This window comes from Aotus nancymaae, unplaced genomic scaffold (genome assembly GCF_030222135.1).
Source record: "Aotus nancymaae isolate 86718 unplaced genomic scaffold, 86718_ANA_hifiasm-v0.15.2.pri h1tg000012l, whole genome shotgun sequence".
NCBI classification, from domain to species: Eukaryota; Metazoa; Chordata; class Mammalia; order Primates; family Aotidae; genus Aotus; species Aotus nancymaae.
In genome coordinates this window covers 41,906,902-41,921,515 of record NW_026988423.1, presented here as the reverse complement: position 1 = coordinate 41,921,515, position 14,614 = coordinate 41,906,902, and the positions used below count along the sequence as shown (strand labels likewise).

Here is a 14,614-nt window from a genome sequence, read left to right as displayed (position 1 = left end):
GCTATTATTTGCATTGATCTAAGAACTAGGCATGTCTGCAGGAGAGAAAAGAAATACTTACTATGTGGCTTCCAGGCTTTCACAAACATACACATGCACTCACACCCAGCATCCTAGGCTCAAATTGTATTTGGAAAAACTAGGTTCCACAAAGATAAACCATTTTCTTTGCTGCAGGGCATCACTAAGATTTAAATTTCCATTGATATTCTCCAAGAGGCAGATAGAGTGTGGAGTATCATCCGAATTTTACTGACCATGAATATTTATTTACATTGATGTTCTGAGGATCATCAATCTATAACACACCGAGTTGGAAGAATCACAAAGGAAGTCGGTGGATCCCGAGCAAAAGCTGGACTGCAAAGAGGCGGGGTCCGAGAACCTCCAGGGGGATGAAAGAGTGATGAGGATGAAGAGACCTTCGTCATCAGCTAAGACCACGTGAAACTCCCATCGGATGGCGGAAACTGAGAAGGAAAAGGTTTGGACAATGGAACAAGAGTGAGCAAAGCACATTTGTCGGGCTGACCCCAGGGCTGTCAGGGAAGGAGCGCAGCAATCAGAATTCCAGGTGCTACCTGAAAAGTTCCTGATTTAGGAGGTAGAGCCTCCAAACATATTTTTTTTTATTAACTAACTCACCAGATAAATTTTGATGATCAGTTAAATTTTGAACTGGCCATTGCTTGGCATCACTCCTTCTGCTCTGACACTAGCTCTTGTTCCCTCCAGAATCTGACCAGTAAACTGATGGAAGCAGAGGCTACATTACATGAGGCAAGATTAAGAAGGAAGAAACGCTGGGCACAGTGCTTCATTGGGAGGCAGAGGCAGGCAGATCACTTGAGGTCAGGAGTTCGAGACCAGCCTGGTCAACATGGTGAAACCCCGTCTCTACTAAAAATACAAAAACTAGCCAGGCATGGTGGTGGGCACCTGTAATCCCAGCTGCTCGGGACGTTGAAGCGGGAGAATTGCTTGGACCTGGGAGGCAGAGGTTACAGTGAGCCAAAATAGTGCCACCGCACTCCAGCTTGGGTGACAGAGGGAGACTGTCTCAAAAAAACAAAAAAAGAAGAAGGAAATGAACAGTGGTGAAATACAGCAATGTATGCAATTTTTTCAAGAAGTTTTAAGAAAATGACATAGCTTTCTTTTTAAAGGTGAATGACATCAGAACAAATCTCTATGCATGGGGGAAGAAAAAAGGCTTTGGAGAATAGGATGGGGGAGGTCTAACTGATGGGAAGATACAGTCGTCCCTGAAGACAGTGTGGCAGGGAAGAGACTTCTGAGCACACGTGGCAAGTGGTCCTTGCCCTGGGGAAGGATCATCCTCTACTATAATGAACGGAGAGGGGCAAAGACAGACCTGGCTGTAGGAAAGGTGACAGCCGGGTGGGCAGGGAGTCGAAGATGTTTCTCCCTGCGGTCCCTGTTTTCATTGTGAGTGAGGAGGTGACACCAGTCTTAGATGAGTGAGTCGGGGTTGAGATAGTCATGGAGACCTGACCGCTGGAATTACGACTCACACTGAGGACCGTACTGAGGTTGAAGGTTGGAAGTATATAGGGTCATCTATCTGTGCTCCGTATCCTTGTAGAATCTTTTGTTACTATGATTATTCTTTTTAAGACAGGGTCTTGCTGTGTTGCCCAGGCTGGAGCACAGTGGCATGATCATAATTCACTGCAGTCTCCAACTCCTGGGCTCAAGCAATCCTCCCGCCTCATCCTCCTGAGTAGCTAGGACTACAGGATGCACCACCATGCCCAGTTAATGTTTTAAAAAATTTTTGCAGAGATGGGGGTCTCATTATGTTGCCCAGGCTGGTCCAGAACTCCTGGTCTCAAGCAATCCTCCTGCCTCAGCCACGCAGAGTGCTGGGATTACAAGCATGAGCCACCACACCCAGCCCATGCAGGATTTTCTCCTGGAGCACTTCACTTCCTAAAGCAGATGTAGCAATGGAAAACAGCTGTCAAGGAGGATGCCGCAGAGAGGAGTGCTGCAGTGTGAGCTCCCAGGGGGGTCCACATTCTAGAGAATGGCAAGATCAAGGCTGAGGCCACAGGAGTGAAAGTCAAGAGGAAAGAAGGTCACAGGAGTTGAAGCTGAGGCAGCAAGAGGTGAGAACGTTGCCTGGTCACCCCTGTGGTCATTCATGAGGGTGACCGCGTCTCACTCCCCAATAGAATCAGGACTTGTGGCAGATATAAGAATGAACAAGCTGCTAGGGAATTCCAGGAGTGTAGGGGTGACTAGAAGAAGAGCAGGTGATGGCCACAGGGAAGAGGTAGGCAGGGAATGTGCTCCTCCGTGGAGCAGAAACTTTCACACGATGGCAAGGAACAAGCATACGAAGGTCGACCAGTAGCCTCTTCAAGTGAAGGCTCTCACAGCTCCTCCTGGGGGTCTTGGAGGGCGCCCCATTCTCTCAGATACATATACACACATTGCTTCAACCAAAATGGGTCCTCTTTCTAAGTATTAGCATTCCGCATAAGATTTATTTTAGAAAAGCTTTTATGAGCAAAACAAACAAAAAACAATAAACACCATTGATCATGCCCAGCCCGTCCATTATAAGCCAAAAACGAGCTCAAGACCACAGGGTGAATTGATGAAGGGACCTACTGCTGCATCCTGCTAGAGTGCCACGTGAGGTGCACTCTCCCCTAAGACACAGCTCCTGGATGAAGCATCCTTTTAGGGCTGATGAGTTCAGCACCGCTGACGTCCAGAAGAGCTGAGCACTGTGGGGAGGGAGGACCACTGGCCAGAGAACGGCCGTGATGCAAGTCCTTAGACACCTGTTAGGGACAGGGAAGAGAGGCAGAAAGAGAAGAAATAAAGATGGCAATCAAGGAAGAGTCTAGCTGACGACTGCAATCTCGCAAGGAAGAACAGCTCAGTGTCCAGGCAACAAAGGCCGAGTTCCTTCAGCCTCTCACTGTGCAGGACCTTCCGTCACAAGGAAGTTTGTGGGTCTTGTTGATGTGTAGACTTTTTATAAGCTATTCAGAGCAGAGGTGGGAGGGAGGACTAGAGAGAGAAAAGTTCCCTCTGAATTTCCATTGCTTTCAGAATCAGCAATTTAATGAGTCATGCATTCTAAATCCTTGCTTTGTCTACACGTTTTCATTTCAAAATACTAAAAAACACTTTGTTTGGAACACGGGTTATTTTTAGATCATACATCAATAGTGCACATCCATCCCTCCCCATTGGAGAAAAAGCTCCCTTTGGATGGGGCTGGAACCGCACCATGGCGGTAGGGTTGTTTACTTAGCTGTCATTTGTTGAAGCTACCCGGGCATCACTCTAGTTCCTGGAGACTCTCTTCTAGGTGGCATCATGGATGAGTCGGCTCTAGACCTGGTCCAAAGAGCTCCAGATCTCATAGTCTGGACAAAACGTGAACAGGTGAAAGCTCTCACTGCTCCTCTTAAGGGTCTTGGAGGGCACCCCATTCTCCCAAATACATACACACACACCTTGCTCCAACTGCAGTGGACCCTGTGTCTGAGTATCAGCATTCTCCATACGACTATTTTAGAAAAGTTTCTATAAACAAAACTAAAAAATTAAACACCATTGATTATGCCCAACCCTTCCATTATAAGCCGAAGACAAGCTCAAGACCACACAGTGGACTGATAAAGGTACCCACTGCTTCCTCCTGCTACAGTATCCTTTCAGACCCCCATGCCAAGGAGTCAGCACCTTGACAGGTTAGAAGAAAGGTCAGGGCAGTCGGGCATGGTGGCTCCCACCTGTAATCCCAGCACTTTGGGAGGCGAGGCAGGCAGATCACGAGGTCAGGAGTTCGAGACCAGCCTGGCCAACGTGGTGAAACCCTGTCTCTACTAAAAATACAAAAATTAGCCAGGTATGGTGGTGCATGCCTGTAATTGCCTGTAATTGCAGCTATTCAAGAGGCTGAGGCAGGAGAACTGTTTGAACCCAGGAGGCAGAGGTTGCAGTGAGCCAAGACTGCGCCACTGCACTCCAGCCTGGGTGACAAAGTGAGACTCTGTCTCAGAAAAAAAGGTCAGGGCTTCCTTGCTTCACTCTTGAGAGAAAGGAGTAGAAGAGAAGGAGGGCTCCATCTCCAGGTTGTCCCCTCCAGATGTATTGAAAGAAGCATGTTGACACCTTAGCAGACAGGAGTGGACCATCCGGGATGTTCTCCTGCAATGGCGTAGGCTGACAAACGGGAGGACGACGACTCGCGAGGGAGGCGCTGTGGGAGGGCGCTGTCCGACCTCTCCAGTCCCCACTCTGCACAAGGTCCCTTTCTCCATGCTGCACTGCAGTATCCCCAGCTGGTTTCGTCTGACCTATTGCTTTTGTTCCATCGGTCACAATTCACTAAGCTGGGTCTTGTAGGGATCCCCTTCTTTTTTTTTTTTTTTTTTTTTTGAGACAGAGTCTTGCTCTGTTGCCAGGCGTCAGGCTGGAGTGCAATGGTGCGATCTCAGTTCACTGCAACCTCCGCTTCCCGGATTCAAGCAATTCTCCTGCCTCAGCCTCCCGAGTAGCTGGGACTATAGGCACACGCCACCATGCCCAGCTAATTTTTGTGTTTTTTTAGTAGAGACAGGGTTTCACCATGTTGGCCAGGATGGTCTCGATCTCTTGACCTCGTGATCCACCCGCCTCGGTCTCCCAAAGTGCTGGGATTACAGGCATGAGCCACCGCGCCCGGCCGGATCACCTTCTTAAAAAGCTCCAACTTCGAGCCTTCACAGCAAATACCTTCCCAGCACTTCATGAGGACTCGACTAACTCCGAGAATAAAACATAAATCTAGTAGCTCAAGGAACTGGAGTGATCCAGTTTAGACATTCGTCCCCTCCAAACCTCATGTTGGGATGGGATCCCCAGTGTTGGAGATGGGGCCTAGGGGCGGGTGTTTGGCTCAGGGGGACGGACGCCTCATGAACGCCTTGGCACACTCCCTGCGACAATGAGAGGGTTCTCACTCTACTAGTTCACGCAAGAGCTGGCATCTCTCTCGTTCCCTCTCTCTCCGTGTGCCAGGCCCGCTCCCCCTCTGCCTTCTGCTATGATTAGAACCTTCCTGAGGCCCTCAGCAGAAGCGGATTAGACCACGCTTCTCGTCCAGTCTGCAGAACCACGTGCCAAGTAAACCTCTTTCCTTTGTCAGTTACCCAGTCTCAGGCATTCCTTTACAGCAGCACAAAACGAGCGAACACAGGGGTGTGGAGGCACCCCGCTTCTCCAATCATCCCTTCCTCATCTTCTGTCCACCCACTCGTAGTGGCAGCAGCTGTGTCCACACCCCTGACCCTCTTCCCTTGGGCACAATTGATGTGATCAGGAGTGGACAGCAGTGGGTTTGCTTCCCAGGGGATCTGGAATTGAGACCACGCTGATCCCTCCATTTGATCACTGTCAAATGGGTAGCTATTTGACAGTGATCATTTTCATACAGACAGAGAAACCGAAGAAACGGCTTTCTCAGATTTCCCACATCCCTCTCGGTCGTGGCCCAGCTGTACCTCTGGCCTTGGATTTCATGAGACCCGCCCTCTGCCCACTCCCGTGGAAGTCTCCCTGACATATTTCCCGTCTCACTTCTCAGAACTCTCCTGCACTTCTGTCCCTTGCAACCAGTATAGCTCCAGGAGATGCAAGTGATCAGGAGACGGAAGGCAAGCCACGCCATGGAGGCTCCCTTCTGCTTTCCAGCTTCGCCTGCGCGCCCACGCTGTGCACACGCACTCGGGCCACCGCAGCGGGGAAACACTGGCGGCTCTTTGAGCGGCCCCTGGTGCTCCTGTGTTTGCTAAGGTGTCAACATGCTTCTCTCAGTGCATCCGGAGGAGACGACCTGTAGATGGGAACCTCATCTTCTACTCCTTTCTCTCAAGGGTCTCACAATACCCAGACTGTGCTTCATCTGAAGGAGGTTCCCAGCCAAAGAACTGAAGGACAGAAGGCAATGTGAGGAGGCAGAGACGACGTGACTGCTGAACCGAGTGGGAGAACACGTTCCGACGGCTGTGTTCCCGCTGCCCTCCAACTCCAACTCCCGGGAGCCGAGACCTTGACGACAGATCTCCCTGCTTTGGCCCCACCTCATCCCCTGTTTTCTGGCTCGCTCTCTTTCTCTTGGCCCACTGCACAAAGAAATCTTTGAGGAATGTGTAGGCACATCTCCGAGGAAGGAATAAGCAAAAACACGTTCATTGAGAGAGTGTGTGTGTGTGCGCACATGCACACATATGCAAATGTGTGATGGAAATAAGCCAGGAGGTGTAGACACCCGTGTGTGTGTGTGTGTGTGTGTGTGAGATGGAAATAAGCCAGGAGATGTAAACACTCGTGTGTGTGTGTGTGTGTGTGTGTGTGTGATGGAAATAAGCCAGGAGGTGTAGACACCCGTGTGTGTGTGTGTGTGTGTGAGATGGAAATAAGCCAGGAGATGTAAACACTCGTGTGTGTGTGTGTGTGTGTGTGTGAGATGGAAATAAGCCAGGAGGTGTAGGAGGTGTAGACACCCGTGTGTGTGTGTCTGTGTGTGTGATGAAAATAAGTCAGGAGGTGTAGACACTCGTGTGTGTGTGTGTGTGATGGAAATAAGCCAGAAGATGTAGACACGTGTGTGTGTGTGTGTGTGATGAAAATAAGTCAGGAGGTGTAGACACTCGTGTGTGTGTGTGTGTGATGGAAATAAGCCAGAAGATGTAGACACGTGTGTGTGTGTGTGTGTGTGATGGAAATAAGCCAGGAGATGTAGACACCCGTGTGTGTGTGTGTGATGGAAATAAGCCAGGAGGTGTAGACACCCGTGTGCGTGTGTGTGTGTGATGGAAATAAGCCAGGAGGTGTAGACACCCGTGTGTATGTGTGTGTGTGTGATGGAAATAAGCCAGGAGGTGTAGACACTCGTGTGTGTGTGTGTGATGGAAATAAGCCAGGAGATGTAGACACCCGTGTGTGTGTGTGTGTCTGTGTGTGTGATGGAAATAAGCCAGGAGGTGTAGACACCCGTGTGTGTGTGTGTGTGTGTGATGGAAATAAGCCAGGAGGTGTAGACACTCGTGTGTGTGTGTGTGATGGAAATAAGCCAGGAGATGTAGACACCTGTGTGTGTGTGTGTGTGATGGAAATAAGCCAGGAGATGTAGACACCCGTGTGTGTGTGTGTGTGATGGAAATAAGCCAGGAGGTGTAGACACCCGTGTGTGTGTGTGTGTGATGGAAATAAGCCAGGAGGTGTAGACACCCGTGTGTGTGTGTGTGTGTGATGGAAATAAGCCAGGAGATGTAAACACCGTGTGTGTGTGTGTGTTTGTGTGTGTGATGGAATTAAGCCAGGAGGTGTAGACACCTGTGTGTGTGTGTGTGTGTGTGATGGAAATAAGCCAGGAGGTGTAGACACCCGTGTGTGTGTGTGTGTGTGTGTGTGATGGAAATAAGCCAGGAGATGTAGACACCCGTGTGTGTGTGTGTGTGTGATGGAAATAAGCCAGCAGGTGTAGACACCCGTGTGTGTGTCTGTGTGTGTGATGGAAATAAGCCAGGAGGTGTAGACACCCGTGTGTGTGTGTGTGTGATGGAAATAAGCCAGGAGGTGTAGACACCCATGTGTGTGTGTGTGTGATGGAAATAAGCCAGGAGGTGTAGACACTCGTGTGTTTGTGTGTGTGTGATGGAAATAAGCCAGGAGGTGTAGACACCTGTGTGTGTGTGTGTGTATGTGTGTGTGATGGAAATAAGCCAGGAGGTGTAGACACCTGTGTGTGTGTGTTTGTGATGAAAATAAGCCAGGAGGTGTAGACACCCGTGTGTGTGTGTGTGATGGAAATAAGCCAGGAGGTGTAGACACTCGTGTGTTTGTGTGTGTGTGATGGAAATAAGCCAGGAGGTGTAGACACCCGTGTGTGTGTGTGTGTGATGGATATAAGCCAGGAGATGTAGACACCCGTGTGTGTGTGTGTGATGGAAATAAGCCAGGAGGTGTCGACACTCATGTGTGTGTGTGTGTGTGATGGTAATAAGCCAGGAGGTGTAGACATCCGTGTGTGTGTGTGTGTGTGTATGTGATAGAAATAAGCCAGGAGATGTAGACACCCGTGTGTGTATGTGTGTGTGATGGAAATAAGTCAGGAGGTGCAGAGATCCTTAGCCCTGGGGTCCAAAGGGAGTTCACGTTCAGTCCCAAAGAAGAAGCAGATGCCTTGGGAGAAACTGACTCCTGGGTTATCGCTGTCCCCCAGAGAATGGTGACACTAAACTGCCTAATTCATGCCGCTCGCAGCTCTGGCCAAAAAAATGCCAAATCCCAAAAATGCAGGAACAAATGGGGAAATATTTTTAATGTGACAGTGTGTTGAGCAAAAAGATGTTTCTGTCTGTGTGGTGTGTGATCTCCTCAGACCCACAAAGGTAGGTGCATGGCCCTTTCCTCCGTCGCACCAGCTGAGCCTGTCCTCGATGCAGCCCTCCTAGGACTTACAGAAATGTCTCTCTGCCTCAGTTCTTACCTCCTTTTCTCAATAGGCCCCACCCCTTTTCCAGAGGAAGTGTCAAGCACCCTTTCATTCATCCTACGCTGGTGGAAGTCCAACCGTGCCTGCCTTGCGGGAGTCTCCTCCTGGAAGGGATGAGTTGGAATGGGGAGACCATCTCAAGATGTTCTCTGACTCCAGCCGACCTTCCTCGCACTGAGCCTGCCCTTCAGCATACGGCATTTCCAGCTTCACGCTGTCCTATTCCAGACCCTTCCTCAGAGGCGAAGAGAGCGGTTCCCCGGGCAGGTAAGCGTTCCCCTGGCCAGGAGTCTCATTGACTCCGGCCCTTAGCTTCCCAGACGTCACGCTGTGCTGGAGAAGGTTCTGAACGATCTTGGAGCATCCTGTGTCTGGGTCCCGCAGCCCAGCCCCCTGCTCATGGGAGAAATTGCTGAACATCAGGAGCCGAAGTCACCAATAATACTTCCACTTCCTTTTCTTCCCCATGAGCCTAACTCTAAACTCCCTGCCCCCACCATATACACTTTCAGCTGCCACTGGAAGCTAGGGGCAGAGGTAGAGCTCCCATTCTGAACAGCCTTAGGGAGACAGCTTCAGAACGTGCCCACTTACAGGACTCGCCATAGACCACTTCCTTCATGCCAGCATCACACAGATCAAAACTGCCCTCTATACCAAACCACACCCAGAGCTGAAACTCCTCTTGAGTTTGTAAAGCCATGAGGGTCTCCAAGGAAAAGAAAAAGAGCAAGATCAAAAACCCAGGGAGGCCTGTGGCTTGGTAGCATAGAAAACTCCTCACCCTGAACTGATCGCATGAATGACCAGAGAAAGGCAGGGTAGCCTAGTGGTTAGGAACATAATTTTTTTTTTTTTTGGGATTCAGGGAGACTTGGGTAGGAATTTCGGGTTTGCCTCTGGCTGTGTGATCGCAGGCAAGTTTGTGTTACTTGTGAAGCGAGATGAATAACACCCTTATGAAATTATTTGAGAATTGATTGAAATTGTCCATGCAAAGCCCCCATTTTTGTGCCACTGCATAGTCCACACTCTGTAAGTTGTGTCTGTCGTTGTTTGCCTGAAAACAAGCATGTCCCTCCCCAAGAGTCAGTTTGCAAACCCATCCCTTTGTCCCGTCCACACATCTCAAATAGGCTGGGGATAGAATCTCTGTACCCAGCTGAGGCAGCCCCTCCCAGGTGTCTACTTCACAGATTCTCCTGTCCAGCCTGGACACGCAGCAGCGGCAAAGGCTCCCGGACCCCGCGCCACCCCCTACCTGAGGGCTGCCAAACAATCTAGGTACTGGGGTTTGGGGGAAGAAGACTTGCCAGGTGGGGAAGTCGGGGGCCTGGCTCCTCGGCGGCTCCTCTCCCCCTCCGAGGACTCCTCCGTCCCCCTTTTTCTCATTCTCGGGCTTCCCCTCTCCGGGTTGCTCTGGCAGCCGCATCGGGGGTCCAGGGCGATGTTCTCAGAGAGATTTAGGAGCACATCAAAGGAACGTCAGCGAAGGCACTGAGACTCTGCAAGGAGTTGACAGAAACTTACAGCCTGCACAGTGCTGGGTGATTATTTTTCTCAAAGCCAGCCGCCTAAATAATTCACACCCTCCCTTCTGTGTTTACGCAGGACAATGGTAGAAACACAATCCTGGCACAAGAAATATAATTACAGTCGTGACAGATGTTTAGTTATTAATAAGGCCTCAATGTCACCAGAGGTATTGCATAACCAGCCAATAATGGGCTGTTGGAGCCAACCTTCACATTTACAGGAACCTTTCCACTGGCGCTCCCGTGGGCATTGCTGGAATACGAGCAGCATGGCGAGAGCTACGGGCACAACGTGACTGCAGCCTGCAAGGAAGCAAAGCACCTCACCAGCATAATTTGTTTCCTTGCTGCTGACAGCAGGAAAGCCACAGAAATGAAGTGGGGGGCTGAGCTGGAAATCACCATCTACCGGCGAAGGGCCCTTGCCAGGCCTCCCAAGCTTGGTGATGCTGCCACAATCCCAGGGCAATGTCTCCCTAACTTCCTTAAAGCAAAGCACCCAAGATGGCATCCCATCACCAGCTCCAGTGCGGACTTAAAGCCCACGCATACGGAGTCTCTAGGTCCGCTTGATGTCACCAAGTGGCAAAATCCTCTTTCCATCTCTCTCTCTGATATCCAGTTACCGCCCTCTTGTGCCTTACAACTCAGCTTACGTGCCACCTGCTCTGAAGGGCTGTCCTTGACCTGGCCGTCTCCCTTGGTTGGGTTCAGGCACTCCTCACCCCTGCCTACTTCCACTGTCGCTGGTCCACAGTCTTCTCCCCTCCTCTCAACATTGTGTGGAGAAAACCCCAGGCAGTGAATAGTTCAGATGGGAACTGGAAGTTCAGATGTGGCAATAGTTTTGCGGTGTGGCATTCAGGCCCAGGCAGGGACAACCTTAAAATAACTGGTGCTCAGTAAGCACATATGGAACACACAGTGAATCAACGTCAGTTCTGTCTGGTTCCATATTGAAGTTAAAAACAAACAGCAATGGCCGGGCGCGGTGGCTCAAGCCTGTAATCCCAGCACTTTGGGCGGCCGAGGCAGGTGGATCACAAGGTCAAGAGATCGAGACCATCCTGGTCAACATGGTGAAACCCCGTCTCTACTAATACAAAAAATTAGCTGGGCATGGTGGCACATGCCTGTAATCCCAGCTGCTCAGGAGGCTGAGGCAGGAGAATTGCCTGAACCCAGGAGGTGGAGGTTGCGGTGAGCCGAGATCGTGCCATTGCACTCCAGCCTGGGTAACAAGAGCGAAACTCTGTCTCAAAAAAAAAAAAAAAAAAAAAAAAAATCAAACAGCAATGAAGACAAACAAAGCCTCTCTGGAGATGTGACGTTCAAAGAGTGTAACTCAAAGACAGTGGTGACGAAACCAGCAAGGCCCTGGCCACCATGCATGTGGTGTCTGAGAAAGCTGTGCCCATGAGGATGTCTGCACATTGTTGCGTGCAATGGCTTCTCACGGCAACACGCAGGTGAGTCTCCATTTCCCACTGCTGGGCCCCTGAATGTCGCATCCTGGGAAGAGTCCCGCCTCCCTCTTTCCGCTCTCTCGATTCTGGTGAGAGGTGCACGCCCATGCCAGGGAAACGGTCTCCTGTCAACGCCAGCTCTTAGGAGCTCAGGCTCAGAAAATAACTGTAGAAAGCTTGAAGAAGGCTTGAAGAGCTGTATGTGGACTGTGGACTGTGGACATTATTGTTGTAGATTATTGTAAATGTGCACACAGTAACCACTGAAAGTTAGCCTCACTTGGCTCCATTCAAACAGGCTCCTCCCAAAGCCCGGTGTGTAACTCATCTGCCACTGGGATAAATGAATGAAGGACAGACACATAAACCAAATAGATGCTTTGTCATTTCCACCTGGACCAGAAACCCCTGCGGCCTTAGCTCAGAGCTGGACCAGATGTTGCCTGGAGGCCCCTGACCTCTGAGGTCTCTGGTTCTCTGAAGGCTGTGGGATGGAGTTGAGCCCTCCATCCCACAGGAATGATGAAATAGGACAGGAAGGGTGTTATGTCCTGTGATTGGGCTGGATATGAAAGACACACTAAAGAGAGTGTCTCAAAGCAAGAAGCCATGTCTCACCAAACAGCACGTGTGCAACACATCCACACAACAGCACTTGGCCTAAATACACACATGCACACACACACACACACACAACAGCACTGGTCTTCAGATGTGTGCTCACAGACCAGCCTTGTATCACTCATAGCCTAGGGGTGATCTTAAGCCCACCTAGCATGGCTGGGGAGGCCTCAGGAAACTTACAATTACGACGGAAGGCAAAGGGGAAACGGGCCTGTCTTCACACGCCTGTTTCCTGAGACATATGCCCAGGAGCGCTCACCCCCACACCCACATGGCTCCCACGCAACTTCACACAGCTGCACACTCTGTCCCCATCAGCACGCACCCGTACGCCGCTCCCTTACACATGCCTCTGACTCATATATTCACACACACGACAACACCCACTTCCCCACACACGCCGCACATGCTGAAACTCTTGGAGACTTCTCTAGTTAGCTCGTTAAGTTAAACAGGAGAAACAAGTGTGTCATTACAGTAGAAATGCAAAAAAAAAAAAAAAATGACATTTTATTTTGAAATACGCTTTTAGTTGCCATGGCAGTCCCAGCACCATGAAAGTTGTGATTGGTGGTAAATGCATGTTTCAAAAAGCAGCAATTAGCTCCCCATGTGCAGAAACTTCTGTATATGTTGAGTCCCCTCTCCTGTCGGGTCCCTCCAGGCACCGTGGACATCAGAGCAGGGCACCCAGATGAGAACTGCCGGGAGCTCTCTGCAAGGGTGTTCCAGACTGATGGTCGCTGGGCTTCTGAGCCCAATCCACTTAATGACTTGGAACCTGCCCACAGCTCAACAGGCGCACAGCTCTGAAGGTGGAAGATCCCCGTAAGGAACAATCGCTCCTGCTGCTCAGCCGGCCTCTGGTGCCCTCACAGCAGCACTCGGAATGTGCCAGAGAAACACTGAACCAGGGGACCCAAAATGGAGCTGGCCCCTGTAGCCAGAGCCATCTCTCCAGAATTCCCCTCTCCCAGTCACAGCTGCCTCCTGGCATGATAACGGGGGAAGCCAAGCTGCCCTGCACAAGCCGGACTGACCACCCATGACCAACCCATGAAGCACCCCGAGTTTGTATCCGCTTAGAAGACAGACCTGCATCTTCCCCCCCATTTAACTGGAAGCTTCTCCAAGACAGGCACCTCCCGAGTCCCCGTGGCCTTATGCATCTTGGGACCCAAGGTGCATTTCCTGATAAGCTTCCTTGTCCCCAAATTAACTGGTTACCTCATTTCCTGATGCGATTCTGAAGGGCGATTAATTTCCAGAATTCGTCCTCCAAAGTCCATTTGCTAATTGCCTTTGTAATCATCATCTGAAAGGTCAGCTGGGAGGAGCTGGATTTTTGAGCCGCAGTCTTGAAGTTAGAGCTTTGGCTAATCCCTAGACCTACATGAGGGTCCTTGTCAGCTTTTGTTTCCTTCCTTTTTTTTCCCTTTCTTTTTTTTTTTTTTTTTTCTTTTGTGAGACGGAGTCTTGTTCTGTTGCCCAGCCTGGAGTGCAGTGGCGCGATCCCTGCTTACTCCAGCCTTCGCTTCCCAAGTTCAAGCCATTCTCCTGCCTCAGCCTCCAAGTAACTCAGATTACAGGTGCACGCCACCACACCTAATTTTTGTATTTTTAGTAGAAACGGCTTTCACTATGTTGGCCAGGCTGGTCTCAAACTTCTGACCTCAAGTGATCCGCCTGCCTCCGCCTCCCAAAGTGCTGGGATTACAGACATGAGCCACTGTGCCCAGTCCCTTGTCAGCTTTTCATTCCAATAGGTGACCTACCCACTTCCTTTGCACTGAAAATATCCCTGAACACAGGCCAGTCACTCTTTTAGTAGGAGGCGCTCTTATCCACCCAGAAAGTGATTCAGCCTTGGGTCTACCCTTTGAGTTCTCCATCACCTACATCCCTTTTACCAACCCATAATATTCAGAGAATGGTGCAGTGTTGTGGTTAAGAACATCACTAATCAAATTAGACCATGCAGTTCAAATCCTGGCTCTGTCACTTAGGGGCTGTGTGACCTTGGGCAAGTTACTTAACCTCTCTGGGCTTCAGTTTCCTGATCTGCAAAATGGACCTGATAATAACAACACTTACTTTTTAGAGCTATTGTGACATGTTAGGCACAGAGCAGGTGCTACATACGCTAGCTACCTGATGTGGTCTGGATTTGTGTCCCCACCCAAATCTCATGTGAAATTGTAATCCTCAGTGTTGGAGGTGCGGCCTGGTACGAGGTGATTGGATCACGGGACAGATTTTTCCCACTTTCATGCTGTTCTTGCGATAGAGTTCTCATGAGATCTGGTTGTTTAAAAGTGTGTGGTGCACACGTTCTCACTCCTAAGTGGGTGTTGAACAATGAGAACACATGGACACAGGGAGGGGAACATCACACACCAGGGCTGGAGGAGCGGGGAGGAATAGCAGTGGGTGGGGGGATTGGGGAGGAATAGTATTAGGAT

At 50.2% G+C, this 14,614-nt stretch overlaps 1 protein-coding gene across 2 annotated transcripts in view; it reads right to left on the bottom strand.

The window, feature by feature from the left end:
• CALN1 (calneuron 1) overlaps window positions 1-14,614 on the bottom strand; it is a 636,916-nt gene that overhangs the window by 588,296 nt on the left and 34,006 nt on the right. The window contains exon 2 of one of the 2 annotated variants that reach the window (XM_012449090.3): window positions 9,841-10,032. The exons of the other annotated variant lie outside the window; for it this stretch is intronic. Coding sequence (XP_012304513.1) covers window positions 9,841-9,959 — 119 coding nt within the window. The 5' untranslated portion in view covers window positions 9,960-10,032. The remainder of the gene's footprint in view (window positions 1-9,840; window positions 10,033-14,614) is intronic. 2 annotated transcript variants of the gene reach the window in all.